This window comes from Rhineura floridana, chromosome 17 (genome assembly GCF_030035675.1).
Source record: "Rhineura floridana isolate rRhiFlo1 chromosome 17, rRhiFlo1.hap2, whole genome shotgun sequence".
NCBI classification, from domain to species: Eukaryota; Metazoa; Chordata; class Lepidosauria; order Squamata; family Rhineuridae; genus Rhineura; species Rhineura floridana.
The window spans coordinates 30,506,289-30,533,442 of NC_084496.1; the positions used below are offsets into that span (position 1 = coordinate 30,506,289).

Here is a 27,154-nt window from a genome sequence, read left to right on the forward strand (position 1 = left end):
GCAGAGACAGAGTTTCTTGCTTAAAGTTGATTAAGGCACCCCACAGTTCATCTGGGGGTAATCTTACTGTTTCATATTTATACAGCACTTTTCTTAGCCATTCAAAGCATTGCACATTCATTACCAAAGTAATTCTTCAATGATGTCATGGGGTCCATAGAGAATTCCTGGCAGAGCAACCAGGAGGAGGAGGAGGAGGACTGGGATCCAGGGGAGGGCCCCAGCGGTCTGCAAAGGGAGGGGCCTGAAACTGAGGAGGACTTCAGTAGCCTGGCCAGTGACAGACCCGCCCCAGAGGCATCAGTGGCTGCCAAAGAGACCGTGTCAGGCCCCAAACCTCTCACTGCCACCCCTCCTGACTCCCTCTGCCCCTGAGCTGCCTTTGACCTCGCCTCCCGGGGTGGGGTGGGGGAGCAGGAGGCGCAGCCAGAGGAAAGGACTTGAGAAGACCTAGCCCATGAGTCTCCTCCTCTCCCATCAGCAAGGATGCAGCGGTGGCTGCACAGGTGTGAGCAATCTGAGGCGTGTTAAGTTGCTGCAACAACATCTTTGCTTAGTAGCCGTGCCTAGCTATGCCTTGTTGAGCTGCAGAACCCTGCATTACCTGTAACCTGATCTATGAGATGCTCTAGAATTCAATTTCACATTACACATATTGGAGAAAAGCATTTTCAGTGACTCCAAGTCTGATGCTAATGGAGTAGACCAAGACAAACAAGAAGATGTTACTGAACGACAGAAGGTGTTGGATGGTTTCAGATGTTGGAGCATTATCTGCCAATGCTGACTGGGAGTGGTAGGAGCTGCAGGCTCTGGTTTTGGTGCACAAAGCCCTATGCAGCTTGGGACCAGGATACCTGAAAGACCGTCTTATCCTTTATATACCCAGCCAATCGCTGCACTTTGCAGGTGAGGGCCTCCTGCAGATGCCATCTCATCAGGAGGTCCGTTCCGCACAACACAGGAAGCAGACCTTTAGTGTAGTGGCACCTCCCCTTTGGAATCCCCTCCCCTTAAATATTAGACAGGCGCCATCTCTGTTGTCTTTTCGGCGCCTACTGAAGACCTTCCTCTTTCAACAACCCTGTTAAGTAGAGACCTTATCCCAGTCTGCATCTGTGCTGGAATTGCTTCTTAAGATGCTTTGTTTTAATATGTTTTTAAAGACATTTTGTTTCAATATGTTTAAAAGTATTATCTTTTTAAGTTGTCTTAAGAGTGTTTTTTTAGTGTTTTTGTTTGCTGTCCTGGGATCCTTCTGGGAGGAAGGGCGAGATATAAATTTAATAAATAAACATGTAAGTATATCAACAACTGGAGTGCCACACCCTGACCTACAACTACCGGGAAAGGTAAGTTGGCATAACTGGAGTACTAAGGATAAAAGGCCAAAGGGGTTCAGGTCGAAAGGCAGGAATTAAATCAATACTCTCATCACTCCAATTTTGCCAACGTGGAGGGCCACTGACTGAGTTCATGGCAGAGGGAGGACTTGGGGGAAGGTCTTCCTGGTTCCCTGCTCCAATCTTATACACACTTACCTTGGAGTAAGTCCTATTGAACTCAATAGCACTTACTTCTGAGTAGATGCATATGGGATTATGCTGTTAGTCTGCTAACTATGCTGCAAGAGTGGTTTCAGTCCTGAGACTCTCAGGTGAAGGTGAAGCTTATTAGGGCTGCAACGTTTCAGCCATGAATCTGTAAATCACTTAAAAGGTCACCTTCAATTAACTGGGTAGAGTTTTACATAATTCTGTACTTATAAAACCAGAAGGTAAGTGCTACCTCAAATGAGAATGCTTCCCCTAAGATAATTTCTTCTGTGATACATGCGTGCATCATCTAAAGCAGGGATGGGGAACTGATGGCCCTCCATCTCCCATCATCCCTGACCACTGGCCATGCAGGACTCCATCTCCCATCAGACCCAACAGCATATGGAGGGCCAAAGGTTCCCCACCCCAATCTAAAAAGTGACAGCACAATCCTACGCATGTCTACAGAGAAGCAGGTCCCACTGAGTTCAGTGAGGCTTATTCCCAGGTAAGTATGAATAGGTTTACTGCTACAGCGTGCTTTATCCTTTACAAATATTAGCTTTTTTTAATATGCAAAAGTATGCAAATTTCATTAATTTATCCATTAAATGACAAAACTCATACAACTAAACAACAAAAATGTCTATTTAAATCGAGGCATAGCCCTAGTCCTAGAGTCTCTGCCAAGGCTGCAAACTCACTACCTCACCCAGCGGCCTGCCCTGCCTCACGGCCTCTGTTCTGCCCCTGGGATGAGCAGGAATTAAATCCAAAATGCTTGTAATTTCTGGTGTAGTTTCCTTATAAAACTTTAACTATATATACAAATAGAGAAATGGAGGGAAAGGGCAAAAGAGCACATACAACATTGACTCACGTAAATGCATCCAGAACTCAACTACTGGGAGACCAAGGATACAATCCAATACTCCAGCCTTCCACAACCTGGTGCCCTCCAGATGTTTCAACTCCAGACATACTTGGACAGCAGGACTGGCAAGGACTGATGGGAGTTGCCATTTGAAGGACACCATGTTGGAGAAGGCTTCTATATACCCTTACTTTAGAGTCAATTCCATTGTGAACAATGGTAACTTTTCATTTAGTTATTCAAGAAGGGGGCAGTTCTCACCTCAGCTTAATTGCACCTCTTGGCTTGTTTTTGGTGATAGCTGGGCTGCATTTATTAAATGTGAACTTATTTCAGTCAGGACAACTAAAACAAATACATTAGAATTTTTATTGGTTAAATCTGTATCACACCCTCCCTCTAATCACCTCAGAACACTGTTGCAGGATAACCAACTTGTGAATAAAAGGGCGCACTTTCTGCCCAAGACCACCACAGTCAGCAAGATCTCAAATTGGGTTATCTGTCAGGTAAACACTTTCTACCCAGTAAATCACACAGATGATATGCAATTTATTGTGACTTCAGATTTGCTGACACAATTCACAAGAGTTTCTTGTAAGGATCAGAGAAAGAAAAGAAGAGGTGGCATCATGTCATAGAAGCAAACATAAAAGCAGGGAGACAGGAAATTAGGCAGCATTCTGAGACATTCTGAGCCTTTTCGGTGGCCACCCCTAGGCTGTGGAACTCCCTTCCGAGTGAGGTGCGATCAGCTCCCTCCTTGCCGTCTTTCCGGCGACAAGTAAAGACTGTTTTATTTCAACGGGCATTTGGGATAGAGAACGACCAGGATTAAGTGTCATAGGTTTGGTGATTACATTATATGATTTTATTATTTTAAATTGTCCGCTGTTTTTAACCTATATTTTATGGTTTTAATTTTTCTCATAGTTTAATTCTTTTTTAATAATATACTCTGTATGTTTTAATGGTGTTGTTTTTAGTTGTAAGCTGCTCTGAGTCCTATTGGAAAAAGGGCGGGGTCGAAATAAAGTGTATTATTATTATTATTATTATTATTATTATCTACCATAGCATAAAAAGCCCAACACTATATGATCTCCTGTGGTGGTATCTCATCCTTACGCTGATGCTAGACACTCAGGGATGTTTTCAAACTTTCTCTTTGTCACAAGAACTAGAAAGTTGCTTGTTTCTTAGAATAAAGTAAAATTCAAATATTTCCAGCTGTAATGTTGCACATTTACAGCTATCTTGAAAAATATCCCATACCATTTAGTCAAGAGATCAGCCTGTCCCAAGTTGACGCCTTCCAGCTGTTTTGGACTACAGCTTCCATCAGTCCCAGGGGCTAGTCTGGAGGGCACCATCTTGGGGGAGGCTGCAAGAGATAGTCAACTGCAGCCTGAAGGTGGAATCAGGCCCACAACACTGTTCTTTCTGTTCACCTTCCCACAAACCCGTTGGAGGTTCTCAGCTGCCCCACCAAGCTCGGAAGACAAAGGAGGCCCTGATGGCAGAAGCGATGCCACAGCACCCGCTTAGCACATGTGAGAGTAGTTCAGGGTAAGACAATGAGGACATACTTTTGCCCTCACTTAATTCACTCAGAAAAGAAAGCCACAGCGCTTCCTCCCTCATATTTCTTCCCCTTGCATCCCAAGCCAAGCCACACTGTCACAGCCAAGGAGAGAGGACCTGCATATCCCTGTTTTGGCCTTAAAAGTATGTAACTGCCCATATTAACAGCACAGAATGAAAGGGTGGGGAAGGGGAAGAACACGGAACGTATCTCCTGCCTGCACTCACCTCAGTGTCAGGGACTGCTGTAGGTTCTTGCAGACGGTGAGAGGCTCCCCGGTAAACATGTGGCACATGATAACCTCAAGGCAAGTAGCCATGAATGCCATCACAGCTTCCGACTGCAGTGTCCCGCTTCGGGAGATGATGCAAAGGCGCTGGAGGGAGGAACAGTGGCTCAGGGCCTGGAAGAACTGGGCACTGGCATGGAAGTACGGCTGCTCTAGCCTGCAAGACAAAACGAGGGACAACCAAATGACACGCGTCCGATTCTTTGAAAAAAAAGGAAACATGGTGCTTTGATGGTGCTACAAGGAGGTGAAGGGCCTGCAAAGCCAGAAAGGGCAGGGGAGGGGGGTCCCTGCTTCTAGCAGAGAGTGGAGCCTGGCACACAGCTTTCGAGACACTCCCTGCCTGCTTTCAGCTGAGATCACTGAAGTTATCTTTGTGTGGAAAGTTAACTAACGTGGATTTTAAAGAAGAGACAATTCCCCAACGAAAAGCACAGCTCAAAGTGTTTAAGCATTTTCTCCTGTCTCCTTGGGACATTTCCTCCTTTTTGTGGCTTTTGGGCAGGTGCAATCTGTGGCAATGCCCTAAGATTCTAAGCTTCCATTTGCAGGGCAAGCTGAGATAAGCCTGGACAGTCCAGCATACGCTCAGTGCTCTGATAGCTTGGAAATGGCTATTTTTTCCAGTTGCCTGGGATGAGCAGGGTCAGTTTATGCAGAAAATGATCTGTTTGGGGTTCTCTCTTCCTACCTCTTTCAGGACATCTGCACACCACAGGGTAAGAATTCATGTGTGTGTAGACCAGTAACTTTGGTTCTACTCAGTGCCATGCCTCTGATGCCACTGATGAGCTTCCATCTGCTCCACTGAGATTCAAAGAGAAGAAGAGGAAAGCAAAGAAAGAATTCCCTGTGTAAGTGCCGTGGAAACGGACAGAGATTGGAGGGGGGATGAATGCCTGACATGGGGAGTGCTAAATAAAGAGGTTTCACTTGCAGTAATGCCCCACTCAGAGATTGCAAACCATCAGGGATGTGCTCCATGATCGAAGCAATACTTTAGCTAGCAAAGGTCTCCAGGGCAGAAAGAAGACACTGACGTTATTCCCAACAAAAAACAAGTGGTTGAAAAAATAAACTATTTTGCAATACACCATCCAGTCCACCAGGTGACATCGTCACTTTAATCATCCTTGGAAAATACTGTTTTTGCCCTGACAATACTGCTGTTTGGTTCTTCCTCTCATAGTTATAAAAACCTTTATCAGACAGAGACATTCCCCCATCATCACCAAGAAGTCCCTTTGAAAATATTCTGTTTTGTATCAAAAATGTATTTTCCTGTTGAGGATGCTAAGGCAATTGGCCCTTTGGTGTATTACTCAGTAGGGACCAATTTTTATCAAAGGGCCTGAGGCTATTTTAAGGCTATTTCTCCACTCTGAGATGTTGGTAATAAGACAAATTCATCAGCATTTAAACCAACTGATTGATCAACTACAAATTCATCCATGAGTTGACAGCCTCTTAGTTTGACTGTAAATTTAACAGTATATGTTTATTGCTTCCTCTTTTCTTCTGTCAGCTTCCTTTTCTAATTTCCCCCCTTGATGTACAGACATATGAAACTACTTTATACTTATACAATTGGTCTACCTGGCCCAGGTTTGAAGAACGCAGTTGGCCCTCCAGGTGTTGTTGGGCTACATCTCTATCGACAACTGGCCATGCTGACTTGGGCTGGCAGGAGTTGGCGTGCAACAACATCTGGAGGCCCAGAGGTCCTTCACCTATGATCTAGCCCATATTGATTCCTCTGACTAGCAGTGGTTTTCCAGGGTGTCAGGCAGAGGTCACTGTAGCACTGTTGCCTAAGAACCTTTTAACTGAAGATGCCAAGAAATGAACTGAGGAACTTCTACATGGAAGCATCCTACCGACCACAGAGTCACAGGCCCTCTGCCCCTTTGGAAGCTTAAATAGAAGTGTGTTGCTGCTGCTGCTGCTGCTGCTAGAGGAAGAGTCCTCCTTGGTCTGGGTACATGGTATCACCAGCTGAAAACCAAAATGATCCACCACAATCTAATTTCTCCGGAAGAAGCAAAGCTCTAGCTTCCAGACATGCAGTGGGATACAAAAGCAATGATGCTGGTCTAATTCAGGAGCCGACCCATTTATAAACTATTGCCCAAATTAGGAAAAGCCACATGTGGGGCCCTCACCTGAGATCTCGCAGGCATTTGCAGTGCTTCAGCATGTCTACAAGGGCTGACATGTACATTACTTTGCCCATCATGCCCAGGTTGGCGAGTGAAAGAGACTGCAGATGTAGGCACTGGGCCCCAATGTTAATAAGCCCAGAGCCCGTGAGGATATTGGGTAACTGGGCCAACGTGAGGGTCTGCAGAAAGGCCAGCTGGCCAATGGCTGCCACTTCGGCATCCCCCACGTGCTGCGCCCGGCTGCAGGGAGGCAGCGCATTCCGAATGGCTGGCTCGTTCCTTGGCATAGCTGAGGAAAAGCTGGACCCAATCAACTCCAACTGCTCCAGGAATGGAAGGCTTCCCAAGAGATTCCAAAACACAGAGCTCTGGTGTTTGGAATTCCCTTGCTCTAGGCAGTTCCTGGGGTAAGTCTGCACCCCAATCCGGACTTTCTTTCCAAAATTTTGGGAGGTCACGTTAGTCACTGGCTGCACAGAGGGCTTATCTGCAGGCACCATGCTAACTTCTGCAATGGAGCAAACGGGCAAGGCCAATGAGAGGAGGCACTTCAGCTGAGCGAGAAGCTGGCACAAATGCTTTCCCAAGCCTTCCGAGCTGTGATGGTGGGCGGCCGAGAGGTTCAGGTGCCTCAGGTTGCAGCATGAGGCGACAAGGGTTTCCACAATGCTGCTGTCAATATCATCTTCCGCTTTCCGCAGCAAGGAGTCTGGAGACAGGCAGTGGATGCAGCCGCTCAGGTTCAGGCTAACTAAGCTGAGGAGGTCTCTGCCACCATTAAGGACCCTCTGGACAAGTTGGCCACCAGATAAACTGCAGCGACTGAAACTAAAGTAGAAAGGGTTGCTGAACTTCAATTGCTGAAGGAGACTGGAGCCGTTCATCCAAGATCTGGGGAGCTGCAAGGCATCTAATGTCACATTCCTGGCCATGGAGTCCAAAAGGTTTTTAACAGCACAACTCTGTGCAAACCCACCAGGGGCAGAAATGAGGAAGGCATGAAGTTTCTCTGGAGTCCGATCACTCAGCACCGCCAAGTACAACCTCACCACCTCCTGGTTGACTGGCCCAGGAGCCAGCCTAGCATAGAAGACCCGAAGATTCTGGTAGTGGGGCACATTGCTCTCGCCCACCATCAGCTGGCCAGAAATAATTAAACCCTCCCGCGATCTGTCAAGGATCTCAAAGTACAGGAGTAGCTTCTCAAGGCTGATGCAGCAAGGGACCACCCCATAGGAGGGTGTATACAGTGTCTGCTTGAGCTCTAACACGCGACTCAGCGTGGCTTTGCATTCGCTACTTAAGTGGGAGGCATCAAAGCCTGGGTTCACATCGATTGCCAGTGAGCGAAGGTACTGCAAGGCAGACAGCATCTTTGAGAGGCGGAGGGAGGTGAGGTGGCAGCCGGACAAGTTCAGCTTCACCAGGCTCTTGCAGCGGGTCACTTGGTCAATGGTGGAGCCAGGCAACCAATAGCAACCACTCATGTTCAGCTCCTGAATCTCTTTTCCAATCTCTCTCATGAGCTGCTTCACCTTGTGTTTGTCAACCTGCATGGAATAGGCAAACAAAAAACACTTTAGCAGTCTTTAAAAGAAGTCTAGATTGCAGCAACGCTTCCAACATGAAAGGAAATATAACCCAGAGACCTCTTCCTCTAAAAGGTCCTCTCCTTTGAAGCTGGGAGGGGGGCTTCCAGTGACTTCAGCTGGGAAGGCCAGATCATCTTGTAGAACAGTGGTGGGGAATCTTTGGCTCTCCTGATGCTGCTAAAATACAACTCCCATCATCCCTAGCCATTGACCATGCTTACTGGAGCTGACAAGAACTGTAGTTTAGCAACACCTTGAGGGCCAAAGGTTCCCCACCCTTGCTGCAGAAGGTAGTATGATGGTGTTGTGGTGTTTGGGGCACTGAGGCTTGTCAGGGAGCATCCTCTCCCTCAGACTGAAGGAACAGCCAGAGAGAAAGGGAGTTTGGGGAAGGGACTGATGGTGGAGGTAAAGACAACCCTGCAGGTGGCAGGTTAGCGCATGTTTTCTCACTCTCTCTGCCAGGAGGAAATGCCCACAGTGGCTGGCAAGTACTATAAAATTCCCCACCCTGTTAGAGGCCAAAATTTTCCCACACTAAACCCAGGAAGCACTTTCATTATACAGTAGGGCCCCGCTTTATGGCGTTGCACTTTAAGGCATTCCACTGATGCGGCGGCTTTCGTTTTTAATATAAAAGCTATTTTTTCTCTTTTGCGATGTTTTGCGCCGTTTTCGCACGACGCGGCCCATTAAAGTCAATGGGGTTCCACTTTATAGCATTTTCCGCTTTACGGAGGGGTCCGGAACGGAACCCGCCGTATAAGCGGGGCCCTACTGTAGTGCTTTTCACTTAAAATACTATTCTCCTATCTCCAACCCACCCTGATCTACACTAAGGACTGAACCCTTACATAAAGCCCATTATCCCAGAAAACACCAAGTCTCCCAGCTCCATCCACATCCTGCGATTTCCCCTCAAGACTCTTCCTCACCTGATAGTCCTTATGAAGGGTCACAGTGTGAGTGAGGCTTTTGTCCAGACTAAGGATGGAAAGTTTCCGGCAGACGCTTCGGACATTCAAGACAAGGTCTGACACTGGAGTGTATCTCAAGATGTGCAAAAGGATCTCATCCGAGAACTCCATTAAGTTCATGGTGTTGCTCTCCTCCCCGCTCTCCTTGTTTGTCACTTCCTGAAAAGATAAATTGAGAGAAGGCAAAAGAACTCAAAAAGGTAGAAAAGGGGGGGGGTTATGGTGATTGTAGGGGAAGCGAATACAGTTGAAGGACAGCAAATACTGTGATGGGTTTTCCAGAGAAGAAACTTACAAGCCAGTTAACAAAAAACAAGGAACATTTGGGGAAGACAGAGGAAAAGATGAGTAAAGATTATAAATGAGAAAAGAGCAATATGGGAAGCATGGAGAAAACACTAGAGCCTTGCTCACAATCATGCACATTTTATTACCAGATGACTACAGAGTGCAAACAATGTCTTGGAATTTAAGTTTTCTCCATTGTACTATGTGGTGACTTATGGCTCAGTGAATAATTACAAAGACCATCAAGGAACGTCATCTTCCACATGTGAATGGAGCACAAGACTTCTCCAGGGAGCAAAGATCACATGTCTACTGTGAGCTATCAGGCCTCGAGATGTCAAATGTCACACAGGCACATGTGAACTAGCCCTGAGCACTTAGGTATTGTGTCCTCCAGCCCGATAGGAAAATGCACCTGGCTTGAAGCACTTTCAGCTGGGCCTGTGAGGAACGGTGGGCTATGGAAGTGAGGGCCTGCTGTGTGGAGGGGCAACATAGACAGAAGGAAAGGGCCCAAAGGCTGGGGGAGGGGAAAGGCTGTTGGAAGTGAGGCAAGAGCAACTCCTGTTTTGTTGTTTTGTTTGTGTTCCAGAAGGGAGATAGAGTCAGGGTCCTCCAGATGGATAGGCTTGATTACCTTTACCTGGGATGCTCTGACTTCTGTCGCTAGACTGATACATCTGAGGGAAGCTTATCTGCCCCTCTTCCTTCCACCCTTTCCTCTCTTCTCTTCTTCAACTGTCCAAGAGAGGAGACACCTTTGTCTCGGCTCTCTCTCTCCTGAGCCATGGGAGCAGCTCCCAAACCTGGGTGTTGCGCCTCCAACTTAGTTAGTTAGTTAGAACTAGGTATGCCTTTCTATCTACTATGTATTTCTGTAAATAAAGTAGCTTTTCTTATTTTACTAAGTCTTAAGTCTCATTGATCTCAATACAAGGTAAAAGCCTGCTTTCTTAGGTAAATGCACACACTGGCACACACACATTTCACACCCGCTGAGTTACTCTGCTAATATATATACAAATTTACACGACAACAAAAGCTAGGAACTGTTTTAGAGGGTTACAGAGAAGCAACAGGAAAGGAAGTTGGGGCAAGACCGCAGCAGTGGATGAAGAGAATGATTAATGAAATATAAGCAAGACGGGGGATGGGGAGGAGGAGAGAAGAAAATTGGTCTCCTATTACAATGGGAAAACTTGCTAGCATTTGAGTAGAGGGTGATGGACAAGTGTACAGGCAGCATCTCTACTTCAAGGATGTCAAATAACAATGCTGGGAGAGGGCAGGGGAGGAGAGTCACGTAACTCAGACAGTGACGGAGAAGTCTGCAGCCCTTGCATCTCCAGTTAGAAGGCCCTCGGGTAGCAGAGCAGGGGAAGCCTCCGCTTGAGGCCTTAGGGCAGGGGTGGGGAACCTGTGGCGCGCCTCCAGATGCTGCTGGACCGCAACTCCCACCCCCACCGCCCGCGATGCCCACTGGCTATGCCAGCTGCAGCAGAGGGGAGCCCAACGACGTCCAGGGGGGCTGCAGACCAGCCGCTCCTATCGGAAACCTAGTGCCGGTCAGGGAAGGCAGTCCTAGGCGAGATGCCCAGCTGGCGCCAACGCTGCCTTTGCTTTGGGCACCGGGTTAAGGCCCGGCGACCCTCTCACGCGCTTATGAACTCCGCAGCCTCGCGCTGCAGTGGCGGCCACTCCGTAACGCGAGATGAACGTTATCTGCTGTTTGGGCCACTCTTGTTATTTTTGGTTCGGTTTGACACGGGAAGAGCGATGAGCATTGAACAAGTGAACGCAACACACTGTGTAAGGGAGGCTCCCCTCGGGAGGCGACTCTGAAGCGCCGGCTTCGCCTGGAGGCGGCGGCGGCCCAGGCTTCATCCCGAGCGCTCTCCGGTGGGAAGCCCCTCTCCGCCAAGCAGTAGGGCAGACGCCGCGGGGCGAGCAAAGGAACGCTGCCCCTGACACGGGATGCGGCTGCTTCAGACGGTCGACACCCATGAGGCGAGGTGAGGCACAGTCCGGGGGTGGGAGTGAAGGTGGCTGGAGGCGTTGCCATGGACACGCGGTTGCGAACGGGGGGCTGTGAAAGGGACAGGGCGCGGAGGCCCTGGTTGCCGTGGAAACCGCGGCTGTTTACCTCTCCGGGGCAGGCCATGGTCTGCAGGCCTCCGAGAGCGCTCCTGCGCCAGCTGCAGGCGCTTCTCCACAAAGCCTCCCAACCGGCTCAGAAGCGGAGGGCTTCCGGCGCGCTCTTTGACCTCACTTCCTCCCTCCCTTCGCGTTCCGGCGGCGGCGGCGGCGCCATTTTGGGAGAGGCAGATGGCGGCGGCGCCCTCCTGCGCGCCGGCTCTTTTTCCTGCCCTCGCGGCGGCGGCGGGGGCGGCCCTGCTGTGGTTTTATACTCCCGCCTGCCTCCTTGCGAGGGAATCGAATTAGGTTCTGGGCTCGTCATTCCATGTCAGCCATGGTTTCCCGGCTGCCATCTTGGGAGTGGCGCTGGCAGCAAAGAGTGGGGGGCTACATCCGCCCTGTTAGGGCCGCAGTCCGAAACACGAGTCATTTGTTGTCTATATTTACATCTCACCTTTCTTCCAAAGAGCTCCAGTGGCGCCCACCCTTCCGCCTCCCCATTTTATCCTCGCAACAACCCTGTGTGGTAGATTACGCTGAGTCGAGACGATGACTGGCCTCAAGTCACCTAGTGAGGTTCATGCTGAGTGAGGATCTGAACCCAGGACTTCCAGGCCTGGTCGAACACCCTGTGCCTCCCCCATGTTCTTGGACTACAGTTCCCATCATCCCTGATCTTTGCTGGCTGGGGCTGGTGGGAATCGTAGTGCAGTAACATTTGGAGGACCACGGTTCCTCATCCCTGCCCTAACCTACCAAAGGCGATGGGGCTTTCAGCAAACCTGCACTGCTGGAGCCCCAAATGGTTGCAGGGTTTCATATATGTGATCTGGCATTTATGGTAATTGCATTTATTCGCAAAATACAGCCATCAAAAGTTATCTTGGGGAGTTAAAAGTGAAGCACAAGGGATTTTTGACAGATGGGTGGTCCTGCCCACATGTCAGTCATGTGATTGATAATGATATCACGTAATTGACAGGCAAGTGTTATTAGTGGCTTGAATTCAGAGTGTTAGAATCTTGCCCTGATTTTAGGCTTCAGGGAGGAAAAGAAACACCTACAAATTCTGTGCAAAAGAAAACACACTGCTATGACATGTATAAACTGCCAAAATTTGCATAGTTCCTTATTTTGCATAATTTATTCTACTAGGCTTACTATTGTATAGCTTATTCTGGTTCTATTCGTCACATAGAGCACTGGGACTCAGTCATCTGCCCCTCTCATTTCTGAGTCCCCGTTCACACATTCAGCCAGGTGTTGCTCTGAATTAAGTGTGGTCAAGGTGTGACATGAGCCCCTCCCCTCTACCATACCGATGCTGTGGACTGGATCCTGTGTGTGACTCTGATTGACTTTTCCCTTTTTTTATACTGGGGGAAATCACACAAACCAGACTTCTGCTCATTTTGACATGCTGAAGGCATGTCCTCCATTCCTCCACCACACTCTTTCAGAGCCATCTCTGGCTGGATGCACCAACAGGAGCTGAGACCTTACCAGTCAGTGACAACACAATTTCAAATACTGTACATTGTTACGATTATATCCATTCAAGTGTTTATTTAAACTAAACAAAAGCAGAGAATTACTGAGGAAGTGGAATTCAAGGCCCAATATGGCATTCAGCAGGTTTTCTTAGGAATTTGTAGGGTCATGTGGAGAAATCCCCATGTTACAGAGGCCCAACTGGCCTCCCCAGAAGTTGAGTGTTTAGTGTCTCTGGTCCCATGCTGTGGAACACTCCCAGCAGAGACTGAGCAGGCAACACAGCTTTTGATTTTCAGGAGCCTCTTGAAGACATTTTTATGCTGACAGGCCCATACAGTTTAAAATTTTGAGTAGCCAGTCATTTTAATGATTGTTCTGTATGGCTTTCAACGGTTTTTTTGTATGTTTTCATATTGATGTACACCACCCTGATATTTTATGAGAGGGCAGTCTAGAAATACTTTTAGAAATAAATAAATAAATAATACAGTTCTGCCTCATCCATTGGACAATAATTGTAGTCTGATGAGGGGGGAGAAGAATTCCACCCAAATTTGAAAAGACTGGCTCGAGAGAGACCCTGTTCAGAATAAAAAGCTGGCCTCAAGCCATAGTAGCTCAGAAGAGTCAGTGTGTGCCTGAGGGTGGGAGGAGGAAGGCTAGGGTAAGCAGTCACCTAATGTGCCAGACATCCCTCCATCACATTTTTTTAAAAAATCAGTAATTAGTAGTAGGGGGATGGGGTTCTCCACAACTTTGTGGGATCACCACAGGTAGATGCGACAAGCCCTGCAGAGAAAGAGAGCAAAACAAGGATCCATCTTGCGCAGCATTCTGCTTCCCACCGTGGCCATCCAGATGCCTCTGGGAAGCCCAGAAGCAGGGCATAAAGGCAACTGTCCTAACTGTTGGCCTCCAGGTTCTGGCAGTGGGTGGTGTAGTGCTACTGAGCATGGAGGAGCCACTCTAGACTTACACTCCATGAATTCCTCTAATCCCCCTTTCAGGCCACCTAACCTAGCTGCTGTCACCATCTACTGTGGCAACAAATGCCACACATTGATTATGTGTTGTGTGAAGGACTGCTTTTTGTCTATTCAGAATAACTTAATCAATTTAATGGGACGACAGGCACAGGCACCGAACTTCTAGTATTACAAGACAAGGAGAAAAACGTTTTACTCATCCTTATATTTGTCAATAAGAAAAGACAAGCGACAAAAATGTGACTAGAATGAGTGAAATGAGACAGCGGGGGGTGGGGGTGGAGGGAGAGGCCTGCATCGTCATCAGGGTGCTGGGCTGGGTTTACAGCCCTCTGCCCACCTCAGCTCCATGCCTGCTTTAATTTCCTCTTTGCTGCCACTGCCACCAAAGTCAGTGGGGTTGGGGGGGCAGAAGGGGAAGATATGATTAAGGGTGCTCCCCCCCCAAGTAAATGATGGCATTTGCTGCCATCAACTTAAAATGTCTTTGAAAAGGGGCTAAGACAGATGCATGAAGAAGAGAAGCCAGTCACATTGGCCAAGAGACAGCGTGCCTCTGAATACCAACTGCTGTGTAGGAAGAGGAGGAGAGTGCTGTTGGGCTGCTCAGGTTCTGCTTGTGGGCTTCTCGGAGAAGCACTTGGAGGCTGGACTAGAGACCTTTCGCCTCATCCAGCAGGGCTCCAACTTCTTGTAGCAAATGCACATGTGAATATTATGGCTTGTTAAGAATAACTAAGGCTGCAACCCTAACCCCACTTTGAATCCAGTCGGACTTGCTTCCGAGTAGACATGGTTAGGGCTGCACTTAATGCATCTAACACTGGTATAGGGAACCTCCGCCTCAGGGACCAAATGCCGTCCTCCAGGCCTTCCTTGCCAGGCCACATCCTTCACCACCCCTGCTTTGCACCAACCTTGAGTGTTTTCGCCAAGCTGGAACATATCTTTCAGCTCATGCTTCACATTGGCCTGGATAGAGAGCATGTGAGCGAGTAGAAACATGCATGTGAATTGCTCATCCACTTGTGCCTCTGGCCCCATCCATTACTGCCGCGTGGCCCCCAGAAGGAAATTATGGCCTTGGGCTGAAAATGGTCTCCCATCCCTGATCTAACCGGGCTCCAATATCATATGCTTGTTTGTTATTGGGGGAGAGGGGAGGGGCAGAAAGGAAGTGTCTTAATTCTTTGCAGAAGTGTATGAACTCCTCCTTGCAAGAAAGGCATCCCAATTTCCTAGGTTCGGCTCATTTAGGTGAAGCAAAGTACAGGAAGTTTTCAGAAGAGAATCGCCCTACAAGGACAAAGGTCTATCTCCCATTTCCTGCAGTGGCCAACCTGCCTCTGTGAAACCCACCATCAGGGCAGGAAGGCAATAGTCCTCCTCACCAATCTTTCCCCATCCTCAGCAGTTTGTATTCAGAGGCCTGCTCCTTCTGATCCCAGAGGTGGCACAGAACCATCATGACTACTAACCATGGATAGACCTCTCCTCCTCCATTAAGTCACCCAGTCCTTTTTAAAGGACATCTTATGGCAACAAATACCTGCTGTGCAAGATACACAGCCTAAAAATGGTTCCACATGTCTAGGAAAGCAAGGACAGGAGAGTTCTGCCAAAGCCATGTGGAAAATATACATTAAATACTCCCTCCAGGACAGTCAAAAGAGAATCAGCTCTACTTTTAGTGAAATGCTCTTAGCTCGGGGAAGGGAAATCACCATGAATGTCATTCATAACCTCATAGAAAGTGGGCTGGAATTATAATGCCTTTGACCTCCTCAGCTTCCACACTTGCCAGCACCCCCAGCGCTCTGCATGCAAGCTTCCTCGAGGTTGCCCAGTGGCTGTTGCTAACAGAATACATAAAGTGGGGTACATAATTTAACATCCCAAATGTCCACCAGCAGTTTCCATAAGGCAGACAGAGTCTATGTTTAAGGCAAGGACTGGATGTTCACAAATTGGATATACAGCGTTAACATTTAAAGGAACTGGTAGGTTATCATATTGATCTTACTGGATAGCATAGCAGTCCTCAGTTACTGTTGCAGGAAAGCCAAATTGTGTAGGCATAATGGTATGCCCAATAGAAGAGTATGTAGAGGAAGCTGTTCATCCAGGGTTTAATTGAATTAGGTTTCTTTGCACACTGTAAAGGTTCTACATAATATTAAGACCATTAGATGTTTCCTCTTGGTTAGCTTTTAAAAAACCCTTTTCCACCTTACTTTCCCCAGTTCTAACTCAGCATCTGATGCAACAGGTCAACGTCTACAAAAGCTTGTTACTCGTTCTAACTAGTCTCAAGGTGACTTTTATTCCTAAAAAAAGTGGGATATTGGAAGATTCACCCGTGACTGCTTTTCTTCAGCAGTTCCTACCACCTTGTGTATACAGATTTGAATCATCACCGCAGCTGTCTCTCAAGCTCAACCACCCTTGGCAGAGGTGGAACTTTGTACTGCTTGATGACTTTAGAGAGCAACGGGCTGATTAGTACTCCAAGCCGGAACCTGAAGAGGTGCTGCTTTAAATTGCCCATCAGTGAGTCTTGCATACTAGATGGCCCCACTGCACACTTAAAAGAGCAGCAGCTAAAACGGCAGTTTCCAATAAAAGATCAAATGCCAGGATGGTGCACAATTCACTTTGAATGAGATCTGATTGTGGAAGCTTACTTACTGCACTTTCCCACTGCATATGCTTTTGTATACTACAAACTCCTACAAAAAATTATGAAAAGGGTGGGGAGCTTTTTCCCTGGCCTCTCCACACACACACATTCAGTACCATCTGGAACCAATGACCTAGAGAGGTCGTGGGCTCTCCGACACTGGAGGCATTCAAGAGGCAGCTTGACAGCCATCTGTCAGGGATACTTTGATTTGGATTCCTGCATTGAGCAGGGGGTTGAACTTGATGGCCTTATAGGCCCCTTCCAACTCTACTATTCTATGATCTTTTACCTGCAGTATGTGAAAGAATCTGTCAGAGGCTTTTGCTGTTTCATTGCAAATGTTAGAATAAGCTTCCGCCATCAAAAAGCTTATCCCTTTGGTTTCAATACTAGTAACATTTTAAAGTTATTTGCTCCTGCAGCAGCCCGCCCACCTCAGGTTCTACTGTCCCATTATTTCCTCTGTGGCTCATAAGCAAGTGAAAAAGGGAACCTGTGGCATCCTTCTGGCTGTTGCTGCACTACATTTCCCAAGATCCCCTGCTACAGGCCATATCAGCTGGGGCAAAGAAGAACTGGGAGCTTGTCTGATGGCTACAGGCTTTCCATTCCTGTACTAAACTCAACACATCTAGGTCCAAGTTATATAACCTAAACACTTTTATCTTTACAAGAGACGCTTCTGCGGGGGGAAGAAAATACAGAGTATCTGCATGTAGACATGTTGTGGGTCTATGCAATGGATTACTCAAGTTGCACTATCTTAGGGTTAGAACTGGCCATGCTGGCACACTCTCACCCCCCCAACATAATTCTCTTGCCCTGTTCAAGTTTTAAGACTGAAGCCCACCTTGGGACATGGACCCATTGTTCTTCATCCCCCCCCCCTTTATGCAGCTGAGAGAAGAGCAGAGAGCCAAAGTCTATAATGTGCATCTTTATTGGAACTGCTTTGTTAAGTCGTGTACAGTTTTCACCCCTACTGTATCCTGTATACATATACTGGCACCAAATTTGTGCAAGGACTCTCCCCGCGGGAGAGAATGGGGGTAGACTGTAAGCCTTCACATCTAGAGATTGGGAAGAAGAGAAACATGCACAGCCCGTTTTTATTTTTTTGCATGACCACAAGAAAAATCAGAAGAGGACCAAGTGTTTTTTTGTTTTAAGGCGCAAGATACAGAAAGACACTTGTTTTCTTTTAACATACAAGCTGTACTGTTCTAGAACACCAGAAAGTACTCCTGCTCCTTCAAGCTGGGCTGTTGCCTCCATAGAGGCTGGTTTAACTTCCTCTCAATCAATGCATGATACAATATTTGGAATGACGATTAAAAAAAAAGAACACAAATGTACAGTCAAAGTCCTCAGATGCATTGTAGCACTTTGGGGGATGTTCGCTCCAACGTAATTTTTTTTAAAAAGACTGCTGCCGTCAATTTTTCACCGTTCCAGTTTTATATCCTGAGTCAAGCGCCAAAACAAATAAAGCCATGCCAATCTCAACTCTCGTTTTTATGCGCAGTTATGGGGCTTTTGTCAAAAAAGAGAGAAAAATGTTATTGTGGTAAACTAGTCCTGTTTTAGAAGCATTTGCGGTGGACAATGGATGGCCCAGATTCATCATACTCCTGCTTGCTGATCCACATCTGCTGAAAGGTGGACAGCGAGGCAAGGATGGAGCCACCAATCCAGACAGAGTATTTGCGCTCAGGTGGGGCAATGATCTGTGGGAGGAAGGTTGAAGAACTTGTTAAGACTCCAGACAGTGAGCAAGATCAAACAGTTGCCATCAAAAAGGTTCCGAGCAGAGTTCTTGGTGCTGCTCATGCACAAAGTTGCACAATGTGGTCCTCCGGATGTTGCTGGACTGCAGCTCCCATCATCCCAGACCACTGGCCAAGGTGGTTGCTGGGACAGATGGAAATCGGGTCCAACACTATATGGAGGGCCAGTTTCTCCACCCGCTATAAAGCATGACCACTCATTGTAGCCAAGACTGGGCTAAAGGGGATCCTGTGTAGCTCCCAAAGCCTGATCAGATCATTTTTTCCACAGGAGTGGCTTCCTAACAAGGAGATGCGCTCCACCACCACCTCCAGATGGCAAAGCCATCTACAGAAGAACATGTTCAAAGCAAGCCACTCCCCTGCTTCTTTGGCTCCAGCAACACCCAGAAATAAATGCTAGCTGAGCACGGAAAGCTCACCTTGATTTTCATTGTGCTGGGTGCCAGGGCTGTGATCTCCTTCTGCATTCTGTCAGCAATGCCTGGGTACATGGTGGTACCACCAGACAGGACGGTGTTGGCATACAGGTCTTTACGGATATCCACGTCACACTTCATAATGGAGTTGAAGGTGGTTTCATGGATGCCACAAGATTCCATACCTGTCAGAAAGGAACAAGTTTTGATACTTTAGAGCCAGAAAAGTCATCCCGTTATCTGAGGCAGCTTCACATTTAACCAAAATCTTATTTTACTGCGAGAAGCAAATTTCAGCAGCGGGGAACCAGTGGCCCTCCCAATGCTGCTATACCACAATTCCCACCATCACCAACTACTAGTCCAAAGACATCTGCAAGGCCACAGGTTCCCCACTCCAATCTTTGTTGAGGCTCCATTTGAAATACTTACCCAAGAAAGAGGGCTGGAAGAGGGCTTCTGGACATCTGAATCTCTCATTGCCGATTGTGATCACTTGACCATCAGGAAGTTCATAGCTCTTTTCCAGGGAGGAACTGGAAGCAGCAGTAGCCATCTCCTGCTCGAAGTCCAGCGCAACGTAGCACAGTTTCTCTTTGATGTCACGCACAATTTCTCTCTCAGCTGTGGTGGTAAAACTGTAGCCTCTCTCAGTCAGGATTTTCATGAGGTAGTCAGTCAAGTCACGGCCAGCCAGATCCAGACGAAGGATGGCATGGGGCAGAGCGTAACCTTCATAGATGGGCACAGTGTGGGTGACACCATCACCAGAGTCCATCACAATACCAGTAGTACGGCCAGAGGCGTACAGGGACAACACAGCCTGGATGGCAACGTACATGGCTGGGGTGTTGAAAGTCTCAAACATGATCTAGAATGTGCAAGAAAACAATAAAAGACCGTTAAGAATCTGGCAGCCGGTGGTACTTTTTATTCTCATGCTCAACAAGTCTGAACCAGTGAGAAAGTCAGCCCATGCTAGGCAAATAAGGGACTACAAAATAGATCCATGTTATTGAGATGGGACTTCTCCCAGCCTGCACTGCGTCAACTCCCCCCATTTCACAACACAGGAAGTGTTACAGAAGTCACTCAAACACAAGTAAAAAGGTTAGTTGAAAAGAGCAGCAGCTTTTAAGTGATGCTAACAACTCAAGAGAGAAAAGCCAATTCAGGAAAGAGCACATAAAAACCTTTCAAGATCCAGCAAGAGAAATTCAGACCAGGAAAAGGGAACCCCTGCAGAGATGGGCAAAAAAAATAAAGAGATGAACAAAGGGAGAACCAAGTGTCGACAGGTAGCAGTCATCTTTTAGGGTGGTGGGGCAAAAGGAAGGTGTGTGACTCTTTGCCTACCTGTGTCATCTTTTCCCTGTTGGCTTTGGGGTTCAAGGGAGCCTCTGTCAGCAGCACAGGATGTTCTTCAGGGGCAACTCTCAGCTCATTGTAGAAGGTGTGATGCCAGATCTTTTCCATGTCGTCCCAGTTGGTGACAATACCGTGTTCGATAGGGTACTTCAGAGTCAGGATGCCTCTTTTGCTCTGTGCCTCATCACCGACATAGCTGTCTTTCTGACCCATGCCAACCATCACACCCTTGAAGGAGAGAGGGACTTTGTAACTCCAGCATGCTCCAGTGTTTAACAGAAGCGCTGCACTAGGACTGCTAGCCTTTCATGACATGTCAGGCACAAGCCCTACACTGGCGCACAAGGTGGCCAGATGTTAAAGGTTGCTAGCACTCAAAGAGGCCAGAATGTGAAACTGACAACCATCTGAGGATATCACAAGAATACCCCTCCTACCAGTGGGGTATCATTTCTAAATTTGGACAGACCCTTCATTTGTTTCATATGGCTCTTATACATAAAGACACTTTAGAAAATGGCAAGCAAGGAAGGGCTTTCCAAATTCTATTGTTCCCACATAAAATCGCTTGCCAGTCCAGTGAAAGCTTCTGGGTGGTCCACTGCTTGAACTCACTATCAGGCTACTATTTTATTCCAAGCTCAAAAGCAGGCCACTGTCTGTGGCAAGTTAAGAATAACTTCTGGGCAACCAAGATACAGTTTCGGTAAACTGGAACAGGGACCTTTACAGGAAAGGGCCCCAATTCACTTTTGGGCACACCAAGTCCCAGGTTCAATCCTTCCTGGTATCTCCAGTTGCAGGGGCTAGAAAAGATAATCAACGTACCACTTGGATCACTCCTAGCCAGAGTGGGCAATAAGGAACTAGATGGACCAGTGACTTGGCAGTGAGCCAGTAGAAGACTGCCGCAGGCAAGTTCTTACAAAGCTATTCGTGTGTCAAGACACAGACTAGCGACAGCAACTAGTAATTTAGCAGCCTACTGGATTTGTTTCCAACTATGCCACACCTAAGACAGCCAGCATGGCGTAATGGTTAAGAGTACTGCACTACGACCTGGGAGACCAGGGTTCAAATCCCCACAGCCATGGAGCTCACTGGGTGACCTTGGGCCAGTCACTGCCTCTCAGCCTCAAGAGGAAGGCAATGGTAAACCCCCTCTGAATACCACTTACCATGAAAAGCCTATGAATATTCATAGGATTGCAATAAGTCATAATCGACTTGAAGGCAGTCCCAATGCAATGCTTTCTTACAAGAGTTACGAAAGCCTCTGCATTTAATCTCTTGACTCTGCAGCAAGTAAGCCCAGCACATACCTGGTGTCTGGGACGGCCAACGATGGAAGGGAACACGGCGCGAGGCGCATCATCCCCAGCGAAACCAGCTTTGCACATTCCGGAGCCATTGTCAACGACGAGTGCAGCAATATCATCATCCATGGTGAGCTTTAGAGAGGAGGAAAAGGAAGACTGCAGTTAAGGTACTTGACCACAGACAGCCAACAAGCCTGGGGTTTTTTCTGCTGCTGCTGCTCCTGCAAAATGTGGGTTTCAGCCCCAGAGCTGCTGAAGCATGATATGCTAATTGGAACCACCCCACCCCCTTCCTCCCCAGCTTCCTGTTTTGTCATCTTGCAGCACTGCCCACTTGCAACCACTAGAGGGTGCCTGCCTGCGCCTTCATACAGATTTGGGACAAAGGAAGTTATTTGCTTGTGTCTCACGTTATTATTACCATAAAAGGCAATGGTTGGCGAAAGGGGAGATGTGCAGCCAGCTTTTGGAGGGCTTGAACAGAGAGGCCACGCCCTTCCTCACTACCAAAAGAGGGGGGGGCATATGTCTGGAAGCCACTCCAAGAGGGAGAGAAACCCGTCTGGAACACCCTATTTAGACAAGACAGGACCTTAACAGTCACAGAGAGAGAGAGAAACTAGGGCAAGTTATCCACACCCTAGATATTTAAATGAAAGAGCTCGCCCCAAGTCCCCGCCCTGCTCATCTTGTTGGTCTTGCAAGCCAAGTTTAGATGCAAGACACATTTAAATTGGGTGCCAAGTAAGATCCCTGCAGCATTCCCAAGGATTGTAACAGGGGCATGGAAGTGGAAATCCCAGCCCCTTTCCTCCCCCAGTATGAGGATCAGTTCACGATTATGATGCTATTGCTGCTGCTGGGGGCAGGAAGGTGGAGCAGAGTGCCAAGGAAGAAAACAGTCCTGCTCTGCCCCCCCCCCAAAAAAAACTGGAAGAGGTTTGCCAAACCAAATGCAGGAGGCTGCAATCCTCAGCCCACTTATGCTGGAATAAGCCAGACTGAATTCAATAGGGTTACTTTTGAGGAGGAAGTTAGGTGATTAGTATTCTCCATGCAATGTAATGGGCTTTTTTTTAAGGGGGGGATTTTCACATTGCACTCCCTGCCCCCCTACTTCTCCACTACCATGCCTGGCTGTAGTGGGACCCCGCCCCTCTCTCGAGCAACTTACTGGCCCATCAGGTTTCAATTCCTCACCCCTTCAACTAAGTTTTTAAGTGGGGATATCGATGAGGACCAGCCCCTTGCTTGCCTTAAAAAAAATAAAGCTAATACAGCAATAAATAGCTTAAGGAAAGGGAGGAGGTTATCAGCCTTCTGTACTTGAGCCCATACTCAGATATTCATTTGGTATTATCTGGAGGGATGCGGAAGCCTCCAAGGCAGCCAGTTAACCCCCAGAAGTGACACACGCACAAGGATGGCTTCCTTCCTCCCCCCTCTGCCCCTCCTTCCCACCCCATGGAAGGATCCAGAGCGACTTGGAGGAAACAAAGAGTCTGCCAACCATGGGAGGGGCAGCCCCTCCGCCAAGGCTGGTCCATGATTGATTTGCGTCCCCTCCCTCCTCCCTCCCCATGTGCTCTAACGCTACAATAGAAATACCGGCTTCCACCACCGGAAACGCCCCCCTCCTCTCCAGTCACACCCCAGCAGGCTCCGATGCTGCACCCCCTCCCGCTTGAGAGCGGCTGAGCAGGGCGAGGGAGCCGCGCTCCAACCCCCCCCCCCCAGAAAACCATCTGCATCCCTGCAAGACCGATCCCCTTCCCATCAACAACAGCATTCAGGGGGGGTAAAGGAGCCCACCATCTTTCGTTTGGCCTTAAGTCCCGGGGGGGGGGGCGGCGCGGAGAAGGGCCCCAACCGCGAAAAACCAGATTAGCAAGCCCGGAAACCAAACCGACAGGGCGGACGTGCGCCCAAGGACGGCTGGCGAGGCACTGCCCGCCGCCCGGCCGCCCCTTCCCTTAAAAAGTCCCCCACCTCCCTCCCTGAATTACAGGCACCGTCGCCGTGGGGCAGGCCGGTCGGGCTCCCAAAGAGCCCTAGCACGGCGTTCCACCAGTTTCAATCCGATTAGAAACCCCCGCGGGGAAAGCGCCTATCCTCCCCGTCGGTGCGCTCGGACAGCATGCGAGGCAACCGCCGCGGCGATACGCTCCAGAGGTCCAGCCCCTAGCTGGTCACGTCGACTGCGGAGTTGAGCCCCACTGCGTAGCCCGGGGGTCGCGTCGACAAAGCCCGCCCCCCGCCCAGGATCCCAGTCCGCGGGGTCGAGATCAAGCCTGGCCAGCTCCAGATAGAGCCCGATCCTGTGCCAGGGAGCGTGCCCCCCTCCCAAAACAAGCCCCAGCCCCTTGTCTCTGGGCCAGGGAAGGCTGCCCGCCGCCCACAGTGCGAAAAGCCACGCTCTGGGTTGAAGGGGCGCGCCCGAGGAGGGCACGAGCCAGGCTTCCCAAAGGCAACCCTTCGCTGCCCGCCAAGACCCACCAGCCACGCGTCCGCAAGAGGAAGCGCCCCCCCAAATTAAATCCGGAAAAGTCAACGCCCCGTCTTGTCTTTTTAGACGAGCAACGAGAAGCAAGGAACAGCCTCCGATGCATCAAAGCAAAAACAAAAGGCACCGAAAGAGGAGGAGGAAGCGCCCCTTCCCTCCGTCACTCACCTTGGGAGAGGTTGCGAGCCGGCTTGCTCAGAAATCTGCTTTTGTGTGTTTAAGGAGCCAAATCCTTGGGCGGGAGGGGCAGCGAGGCGGCTCGGCGACCCACACGGAAATCCACCGGGCGCAGACAGCAAGCGACGAGCGAGAGCGCTTGGCGACTGGTTTGGCCGGCGACGCTTCCCTGGGTTTTATATGGCCACCGCGGCGGCGCTCTCGCCATAAAAGGCAACTTTCGAAACGGGCTCTCCTGATTGGCTGCGTCCCCCTCACTCACTCACGAGTCTCCGGGATGGACATTGCAGCAGTGCCCCCTCCCTCTCTTGCAAAGCACAGAGAAAGTGATGGGGGAGGGAGAGGGGTGGCCTTTTTCCACCTGGGCTCGCCCGCCTCCGTCCCTGCAGAGATGGTTTGGCCCGCCTGCTTGGCCCGGGCTGCAGTGGCAAGCTCGCCGGGCTAGCAGTCCGTTCCTCCGCCTCTGCCCGCTCAGATATATGGGGTGGGGGCAGGGGGCTCACTTGTGGGCCTTCTGAGCCCCCGACCCACCCGCCCAGCCTGGGGGTAGGGGGCCCTTCCCCCCCTTCCCCAGCGGACTCCCGATTCCAAAAGGAGGGGCGGGGGTGGTAAGTGAAGCCTGCCGCCGCTTCGTTGGAAGGAAGGAAGCCCCCCTCCGGCTGCCCGGACCGAGAGTGGGCTTTCCTTCCTCCCGAGTAAACCTCCGCCGGGCGGTCCAGCCCCAACGGCCCGGGGGAGCGCGGGCGCGGATGGAGCCGCCTTGGGTCGGCCAGACAGGCACGGAAGAAGAAGCCGGCCCGCTCCATCTGGGTGCAGGTCCCCGCAGAGCCTGCTTGAGGACGGCCCCGTCAGCGCTGCCCCATCCTCTGCATGCTGGCCCAGAAGCAACTCCGGCTGAATCCACTGGGATTTCCCCCCCCCCCCTCGTAGAGCGGCCGGCCGGCGAGACCTGCCTGCCTAGGGACGCGCAGGGGCCACCTGGAGCCTCTACCGCAACGGGGTTTTAGGTCTGTTGCACTCGAGCGCCTGCCCTCTGCGTAAAGTCGCATCCCACCCGCGCTCGTTGTTTGCAGGTAGCTGGCGACGCTGCCAGGCCTGGTGCCAGGGAGGCCTCAGCCGGCAGCCCGCTCCATGTGCCCAGAGGCATGGCCCTGGCCCAGGCCGTCTTTTAAGTGCCTGGCGATGCCTCTGGCTGCAACCACATGAATGAGAGATGATTTCCGAGGATGCTGGCCTTGGCAGCGTCTGCAGGAGAGGTTGTCTCTGTACATCAGATGTCCAAGTAATATCCCCTCCAAGGGACCTGTGGCAGCTCTGAACGAAGCCGCCCGCCAGGGTGTGTGTGTGTTACCTAAGCAGTAAGTCTAGCTTTGCTGGGGCTAAATCAAAAACATTCAGCTGCCTCTGAAACGGTTGATGCCTCCTGCAAGACAGTTTGGGGGGCTGGACCAAAAAGAAAGGCAGTTTTCCACACTGTATGCCATGAGCCTGAGACATTCGCTGCCATAAGATGTGGTGTGGGGCCCTGGTTTAGATAGCTTTCAAAGGGGTTAAACTAATCCATGGAGGGGGCTAGGTATGTCAACAGTTATTTGTCAGGAAAGTAGAGCCTCCATGATCAGAGGCAATTTACCTCTGAGGAAAGCTGTTGCCTTCTTCCTGTGCTTATGGGCTTCTCTGAGGCATTCAGCTGGCTGCTGTGGAAGACAGGGTGACAAGATCAGGGTAGGGAACCCTAGCCCGCCCGCCCCGAGGTAGAATCCAGGCCTCTCTATCCCAGGTCACCTTCTTCCCCAGCTGCACCCTTCTCCTTTGCCTTGGTCTGGCTGGAATATCAGCTGTGAGAATGCCTCATGCTTGCCTAGATGGACATGCACAAACCTTTGACTTTTGCATGAGTGGAATGTGGCTGATTGTAGAAAAGGGAAAAGTGACATCCATTGCTCCGCCCACTTTCATCTCTGGTGCCACCCACCCAGTGCCATGTGGGCCCCAGGAGATGGCTCACGAGACAAGGCAGCCTTCTTCATTGCAAGAAGTTCCCAACCCCTGAACTAGATAGACCTTTGGATTGATCTAGTGGGACTCTTCTGTCGTTCTTAAATTCTAAAGCAAGACACCATCCCTTCAAATAGAAGGCACACCCTGTGAAGCCTAAAAAGAATGAGTTCTGAAAATAAATTCCAGTACATTTTCCCCTCCCCCCCAAGATCACAGTTTATTAGATTTGCCAGATTCAGCTGGTCATAGTTTGATGCCAGCCCATGTCTGTCATATTTTATTTCTGTTATAAATGATTATTAATTTCTGTTATTTTGTCATAAAAATGTGTGGGTCTTTAGGGTGCCCTAGGACTCTGTTTTGCTCAACACAGACTGACATAGCATCTTCCTATGACAACATTCACAATGCAATCCTAAACATGTTTGCCCAGAAATAAGTCTCACTGTCTTCAATTGGGCTTAGTCCATACTATGCGTGTTTTTCTGTTGCTGCCTTATGCCATTTATGTAGCACATTTCTAGCCCTCTTACAAGAATTCTTGTAACTACTGTAATTTGTACAATAAACGTGCAAGGTAGGCTGGTTTTGCTATCCACTCCAATGATGCAGATGGAGAGATGAAAGCTTGCTTAAGGCCACCTGGTTAATTCATGACAAATCTGAACTATTTCTTGTTACATTTCCATCCCACCTTTCCTCCAAGGAGTTCAAGGTAGCATACAAACAGGGTTCTCACCCTCCTGATTGTATCTGCTGAACAACCCTGTGAGGTAGCTTAAACTGACAGACAGTGATTGGCCCAAGGTCACCCAGTGAGCTTCATGGTCGAGCAGGGATTTGAACTCTGCAATAGCACTATTGCACTCATAATCCTTAGCAGCCTCTTCCAAGACACCTGGGACATGTATTTCACAGAGGGTTCTCATTGGTGAGACAGGTGCACTCTGTGCATTCTCATGCCACTCTTTTCTAA

General features: G+C 49.2%; 2 protein-coding genes across 3 annotated transcripts in view; both read right to left on the reverse strand.

Annotated features, from left to right (window-relative positions):
* The window catches only part of FBXL18 (F-box and leucine rich repeat protein 18), a 34,987-nt gene extending 23,297 nt beyond the window's left edge, over positions 1-11,690 (reverse strand). The window contains exons 1-4 of one of the 2 annotated variants that reach the window (XM_061599644.1): positions 11,449-11,689; positions 8,976-9,176; positions 6,449-7,998; positions 4,225-4,443 (exon numbers count right to left, since the gene is read on the reverse strand). In XM_061599644.1, coding sequence (XP_061455628.1) covers positions 4,225-4,443; positions 6,449-7,998; positions 8,976-9,176; positions 11,449-11,466 — 1,988 coding nt within the window. In that variant the 5' untranslated portion in view covers positions 11,467-11,689. Of the gene's footprint in view, positions 1-4,224; positions 4,444-6,448; positions 7,999-8,975; positions 9,177-11,448 lie in introns of both variants that reach the window. The other variant, XM_061599645.1, reaches the window with a different exon arrangement.
* Positions 11,691-17,526: 5,836 nt separating this feature from the next.
* ACTB (actin beta) lies at positions 17,527-24,314 on the reverse strand. Its single transcript, XM_061599434.1, has 6 exons — positions 24,169-24,314; positions 21,501-21,629; positions 20,167-20,406; positions 19,243-19,681; positions 18,814-18,995; positions 17,527-18,331 (listed from the first exon to the last, which is right to left on the reverse strand). Exons 2-6 carry the CDS (start codon positions 21,621-21,623, stop codon positions 18,188-18,190), a joined length of 1,128 nt encoding a protein of 375 aa, XP_061455418.1. The 5' UTR covers positions 21,624-21,629; positions 24,169-24,314; the 3' UTR covers positions 17,527-18,187.
* Between the last annotated feature and the right edge of the window lie 2,840 nt (positions 24,315-27,154).